Below are 6,644 nucleotides of genomic sequence, written 5' to 3' on the forward strand. Positions count from 1 at the left end.
ACGGATCCACAATAGAGGAAGCTTTGTGAGCAGATGCCCCATGTGTGGGTGCTTGTTGTGTGGCCCTCTTGCTGCTCTGTTTTACTTTACTTACCAAACACTCATCTAGAATTTACCAGAATTTGCACTGGGCTTCATTCCAGACACCTGACACACATTGGCTTGTTTAATGCCATAACTCCCCTGGGAGGGAGGACCTGGCCCAGGCCATGTGGTGGATGAGGGATTGGATGAAGGACATAGCCCACATTTATTTAGTACTTGTTGTATGCCCCTCCATTACTCCCCACAGCAGTCTGAGCGGGCACGGCCCTCCCATCTCGCTCGGAGCTCAAGGTGAGGACCATTCAGCACACACCCCGCAGGAAATGTGCACCTCTTTTCTGGGGGACCCCCTGACCCCCTACTCACCTGGGTCAGGGCTGGGAGGCAGGTGTGGGCTCGGCCTGACGAATACTGGCCAGCATGGCAGAGAGGTCCAGGATGAACAGCTTCACCTGTGGGTCCCCAGCACAGCCAGTCACATCCCAGCCCCTGAGTGTCCAGTTCCACCCCCCCCCCCAACCCAGGATGCCACAGAGCAGGGGTTGGGGGTGGAGATCCCTATTAAAAGCGATGACAGTGGTTCCCAGGGGCCAGCCAACCTGCCCTAGGCTGTTCTGGGTCCTTCAGCCTCAGTCCAAGCCTCCTGAATGGTCTGTGAGCAGACACCCTCAGTTTCCTAGCTGGTTATCACCTGCATTATAATTAAATGAGTATTTTCACTTCTATTAATTCATTTTCCCCCTTTTAATAGATCAGTCATATTCATTGGTGTTTGACCTGCTCTCATCTCCATGGGTTAACACTTCCATATTTCGTTTTAATTAACACTTATTGATATGAACTTAATGCCCATGGGCCCACTGCCAAGTGCCAGAACTTGAGGCCAACTTACCCTTGGGTCCTCCCTTCACATTTGTCACTGAAATAAACACTTGAGAAGGAAACTGTATTTCTAACAAAAATAGAATTAGTTACCCCTTGTCGTAACTGGCGGGGCAATGGAAAAATACTATGATGAACATGAAACCCAGTTGCACTCCTGGTTCTGGCCCGCCGCTGCTGCTTACAGGGAGTGTGAGGCCCGGGCCCAGGCCCAGGGAGCACTATAGGGGTTAAAGGCACACTCGCCCTGCACTGAGCCTTTCTCCTTGGTAGGATCAGGGTCGGTTGAAAAGGGACAGGCTTTTGCCCACTCTGTCATACTGAGCCTCAGTCCCTCCTGGTGTCATCTTGTGTGGCTCAGGGTACTGGGTCACACTTGGGAGAGCAGTGATGTCCACAGATCTGTCCCACTCAGCATGTGGCACAAAGGCAGGCTCCCGGGGCCCAAGTTCTTGGTGTTTGGTTGGGATCCAGGGTGTTGGGCACAGGACAGGGGTGGCAGGGGCAGGCAAGCATTTCTACGTGTTTCTTCAGTAAAAGGGACCGTGCTTTGGGTCCCCATTAGAAGCAACAGAGTCGTCCGAAGTCAGAAACCCCTCCTTCCGTTATAACCCATGTCAAACATTCTACAACCTTGCAAACCTGAATGACTTGGTCCACAGTGACATTTGTGATGCACTTGTGCAGAAAGACAAGGAAGGACCCAGCCCCACCCTCTCCCTTCCTAGGGAAGCTGAGGCCTGTCCATGCAGGGAGCAAGAGGCTCAGGGATTAATTGAAGGTGAGTCTCCACCTGGTTTCTCATCGATGTTGTCACTTGTTTGTGCTGTCTGACCCTGGGACAAAGGACAGACTGCTGTCATGAACGTGCGGTGTCATCAGCACACTGGGCCCCAGAGAGGAGCCCGACTTCCTTGTGGCCACAGACCAGATGCCCCTCGGAGCCGAGACCCAACCCAGGCGTCCTAGGCAGGGTTCCCAAGTGGCCATGGAGCCCACATCTGTGGTGCGGGCAGCGTCTGTGCGGCTCACTGAGGGTCATGCTTAACCCAGAGTGGGTGAGATTTCCCGCGCGGGGAAGTTCCTGAAGGTTCGGGGGGTGGAGGGGCTGTAAGGAGGGAGCGCACCTGCTCCAGCTGCCCTTCAGTGTCCTCGATGTCCAGGGCGGGGGGCTGCCTCTTGTGCTGGCACACAAGCTGGAAGAGGTTGAGCGCCGCCATTCTAGTGCGGCCCAGGAGAAGGGTCTTCTCGGCCGCTGTGTTCTGGATCTCAATCCACTTGGATTCCTGAAGAACACCCCGCCCCCTTCCAGATCAAGCTTGGAGCTGGCTGAGGAGGGCTGGGGCCCCGCCACTTCCCTCCAGTCAGGGGCACATGGGCGCCTCGGGGAGAGGAAAGCAGAAACCCGGGGTCACGTCCGCTAGGACCGTCCCCCTGTGCCCTAAAGCGCTTTCTGACGCTTGCATTTGCGCGTTCCCGCCAACGCCCCTCTGGGGGTAAGCGCTGCCGCTTCTGTTCCTATGAACCCTGGCACTCGTCCCGGGCGATAGGAGGCTGGGGTCCCCTGTGCCCACCTCCTCCCAGTGTGCCGTACCCCGCGCAGCGTGCGCTCCCTCGCAGCCTCCAGGCGCTCCAGCAGCTGCGCTCGCCTCTGGCCCTGCCCCAGCAGCTCGTCCTGCCCGGCGTCCCGCAGCTGCTGCAGGCGCGCGCGCGCCTCCTCCAGCTCGGCCAGCCGCTGGCGCTCCGTGAGCCTCAGCGCCTCCTGCATGTCGGCCAGGCCGTCGAAGCGCGCCACCAGCTCGGGGACCTCCTGGAACTGGGGTGGGGTCGAGATGGGGTCCCCATGCCACCTGGCCCTCGGGCACCTCCTCGGTTAGCCCACGTGCGAAAGGAGGGCATTACCCCAGGAATGAGGGCTACCCCTGCCCTCCCCACCCCAGCATAAAGCCTAGCCAAGCCTCACTACCTCGGATTGTTTCATTCCACTGTTATTTATGGAGTGTCTGGATACACCCCCCGCCTTTCGCCTGTGTCTCCCAGAGAGGAAGTTACCATTGTGAGCCACAGTTTCGCCATTTATAAAATGCTGTAGACAAGAGCAGGACTCACTTCACCGGGCGTTGGGAAGAGTTCAAGGACAAACCTTGTCCCTGGCATACAGTCAGTGCTCAATAAGTGGTGATACCTGGCATACAGGCGGCGCTCCAGTAGTGAACACCCAGAGCCGTCCCAGAGGCCCAAAACCATCGGCAGGGCGCTCACCTCGGGCAGCTGCTCCAGCACTTGGCCCAGCAGGCGCGCGCAGGGCTCCAGACGCTCCAGCCGCCGCTGTAGCCGCGCGCGCTCCCGCTGCAGCTCCTCCAGCTGGGCCCGAAGCCGAAGCGCTTCGGCCTCCTGGCGGCTTGCCTGCAGCCGCTCTTCTGCCGCCCTCCGCAGTGCGCGGCTGCGTCGGGCCTCGGTGTCCTGGGGAGGCGGATGGAAAGGAGGCGACTGCCCTCAGTACTTGGAAGCCGGCGGGGCTCACCGCTTCCACCTGCCCCAACACTGGCACGCGGCGCGGTTGGTTGCAAACAGATGGCCTGTGGGCAGATTCAGCCAGTATCTCTGGTTTTGGTCCCTCGCTTCTCCCCCATGCTTTTTAAAAAACTCCAATGCATCAGGCAGTGCGTGAGTATTTCGTACTACTCTCTCTTGTATTAGGAAGCCCACTTTTAGAATTCACATGCAAGTCTGGCCCCTAGGGGATGGTGACTTTGTGACCCAGTGACCTGCCTCCCCTCCCCCAGCCGTCTCCACCTACCTGCAAGAACTTGTCAAAGCGGACAAAAGACCCCTTTAGCTCCCGCTCCTTCTGTTCCACCTGTTCCCAGCGCTGCTTCTGCGCTGCCATCATGGTCTGGAACACCTGGGGAGAGGTGAGGAGTGGGGGTGTGTGTGCGTTTGGGGGTTCAAGTTATCCAGTGCTTTCGGGTTCATACTTAACTTCTGTCATCTATTGTCCTGGATCTTGTCAGTACATTCCTGCTCAAACACCCACCCCCCCCCCCCCCCCCGCCGCCGTGGCTCCCACCACAGGTGATGAAGACTGAATGCCTTCTTGAAGCCCCTGAATGCCGCTGTCCCTGTTCTTCCTTCTGGCCTCATCTTACCCCGTTCCTCTGACACTGTCTTCCAGACACTCATCCACCTGTGTTTTGTCCTTGCCTTCCGATCTTTGTATGCGCTGTTCCCTCTGCCCACTTCTCCCTCCTCACCTCACCCCCTTTGCCGGATTAGCTGACATGCCCTTCCCCAATCCCCAGACATGACTTCCTCCAGGAAGCCCTCCTTGGCCACCCCTTTGTGGAGATATGGGCTTCCTCCGGGTTCCCACAGCCTTCTCAGTGCTTCCCCACCTGATAGCCGTCACTACCTGGACACTTGTCTGTCTCCTTCTTTAGACGTGAGCCCCATGAGGGCGGGGACTATGGCGAGATTTCTAGATCCCGGTGCAGTGTGGTGCACATAGTAGGTGCTCAGTGCACATTTATTTGCACCAGCTGATCTCATTTGATCCTCATTTGATCACTGATGAGGAACCCAAGGTTCCGAGTGATGAAATGACCTGTCTCCGACCCTGTAGCTAATAAGTTGGTTCTATCACTTCGCAACCCCTGCTCACCATCTTTTTTTTTTTTTTTTGCCTGGGGTCCCCCAAAATCTCAGGGACTGCAGTGGAGGCTCACCTCCTTTTGGGCCTGCAGAGCCCGGTCTGCATCCACCAGCTCCTGCCTCTTCTCCAGGAGGCGCAGCACTGGTGGGAGGTGGTCCACATTTTGCTCTGGGATCTTCCTGGAGGGGCTCCAAGGGGGAGGTGGGGATAAAGGAGGCAAGAGTCAGGGCCCCCAGACTCTCCACTAGTGCCTAAAATGCCCCCATTAGCCATATACTAGCTATTGAATTGTTCACTCATTCAACAAATTATACTGAGCAACTGCACTGTGCCAGGCACCTTTCTAGGACGGGCGGGGGCGGGGGGGCTGCTGCAGATGTGATCAAGGCAGACAAAAATCCCCACCTTCCAGAAGCCGGCGTTCTGCTGGGGGGCCACAGAAAACAAAGCTAGCAAACAATAAATAATGCTAGGACATGGTAGGTCATTAAGCAGGCAAAAGGACATCTTTCAATGGGGAGGTGAAAAAGTCTCCGAGGAGACCTGAGGTCATCTGGGCAGAGACTGGAAGGGCAAGAGGGAGTGAGCGCGTGGATACCTGCAGGGAACAGCCAATGCCAAGGCTCCAAGAGAAAGACCTTGGTTTGTAGAAGACACTTGAGGCTGCTGTGGGGGGCGAGGACCATAAGAGAGGCAGGGCAGCTGCAGGAGATGGTAATGGGGTTTGGTTCTGGTCAGGTGGTTGTAGGGGAGGGGTGAGGAGGGTGGTCACGCTGCAGTTTGAGAGCACAGTTGGTTGGTGCAGTGACGGGGTTGGGGGGGCGCGGTGAACTCCAGGTGAACTGGAAGGAAGGTGCTGGTGGAAGGCTAAATGGGGCACAGGGGAGGTCAGCTCCTTGCTGTGGCCAAGCTGTGGCTGGAAGGCTGTTAGACCTCCCCTAGACCTCCCTGCGGGGGCTCCAGGAGGAGGCTGGGATCTGGAGTCTAGCTGGGGTGTGTGTTGGGGGAAGGGGAGTTGCACACAGCCCTCCACGGTGCTGTGTAGAGAGCAGAAGGGTTGCTTGAACATTCTGTCCAGCAGGGCATTCCCAGTACTGAGCTTGGGACTCTCTGTCGCTGTAGAGCACAAAGCAGGCCCCCGACAAGCTTCCTCCACTCCTCCTTGAAAATGCAGAGTTCGCAGGAAGAGGGGAGCACGAGTTCACAGAATTCCTTTCCCCCTCAGTCCAAACGATTTAATCTCAGCTGGACGTCAGCCCGGGGTGGGGATCAGGACCAGAAGAGAGGCCTGGGCTGGCCCCCCAGCTCTGCCCTAACTAGCTCTGCCCTAACTAGCCCAGAGACCACTTTCCTCTGAGCCTCAGTTTCTCCCTCTGGGAAGTGGGGACAGTAATCCGCCACCAGGAACTGCAGAAGGAAGCAGGGTGCCACAGGCAAGGGGAAGGCATGGGTCATCCCACCCACTTCTTCCCCCCTTCCACCCTTCCCTGCTGTTCTGAAGCACTCACTTGGGCATTTTCTCTTGCAAGGCCAGTTGGAAATATTCCTCCCAGGGCACGGCCATCTTCCTTGCAATTGCCCCGGGCTTTCTTTCCACCAGCCTGGAGTCTTGCACGAGCTCCGGAGGCCCTGGGGGTTTCAGATGGAGGGCAGCAGGCGGCGAGCTCTGTGCTCTAAGAAGTCAGCCACCTAGCAGGCTTTGGTTGCCAGGGCAACCAACCACACAACATTCCGTTGCCTGCCTGAGGCCTGGGGCATCCATCCTGGGAGGCAGAGGGAGGGAGCAGGCTCTGCCCCTTCCAGAGGCGGCTTTAACTCCCAGTCTAAACTGGGGTGCAGCGAGGAGGAGGTGGGTCCCTCAGCCAAAAATTTACCTTCTTGGCGCCCCACGTCTGGTCAAGCCCCTTTCTGGATGGGTGGGATGGAACGCCTCTATCATGGCTGCATGCTCAGTTGTCCCGTTCAAAAGAATACTTATTGGGCGCCCACTGTTTGCCAGGTCCTGGGCAGGATCATTCACTCCCTGGCAAGATGCTGAGGGCCTACTATGTTGCAGCTCACTGAA

General features: G+C 57.4%; 1 protein-coding gene across 1 annotated transcript; it reads right to left on the reverse strand.

Annotated features, from left to right (window-relative positions):
* Positions 1–416: 416 nt before the first annotated feature.
* CFAP73 (cilia and flagella associated protein 73) lies at positions 417–6,307 on the reverse strand. The gene is made up of 7 exons (XM_026514921.4): positions 6,088–6,307; positions 4,653–4,758; positions 3,728–3,832; positions 3,190–3,390; positions 2,522–2,743; positions 2,055–2,213; positions 417–497 (listed from the first exon to the last, which is right to left on the reverse strand). Exons 1-7 carry the CDS (start codon positions 6,141–6,143, stop codon positions 417–419), a joined length of 930 nt encoding a protein of 309 aa, XP_026370706.1. The 5' UTR covers positions 6,144–6,307.
* Between the last annotated feature and the right edge of the window lie 337 nt (positions 6,308–6,644).

This window comes from Ursus arctos, unplaced genomic scaffold (assembly GCF_023065955.2).
Source record: "Ursus arctos isolate Adak ecotype North America unplaced genomic scaffold, UrsArc2.0 scaffold_34, whole genome shotgun sequence".
Lineage (NCBI taxonomy): Eukaryota > Metazoa > Chordata > Mammalia > Carnivora > Ursidae > Ursus > Ursus arctos.

Bases quoted from the DNA above. Each gene is read 5' to 3' on its own strand.
- CFAP73 (XM_026514921.4), bottom strand. From the start codon at position 6,143: ATGGCCGTGCCCTGGGAGGAATATTTCCAACTGGCCTTGCAAGAGAAA. The intron at 3,391-3,727 runs GTAGGTGGAGAC...CCGCCTCCCCAG, and splicing joins GCTTTGACAAGTTCTTGCAG to GACACCGAGGCCCGACGCAG. The intron at 498-2,054 runs GTGCGCTCCCTC...GGGGACCCACAG, and splicing joins CTGAAGGGCAGCTGGAGCAG to GTGAAGCTGTTCATCCTGGA.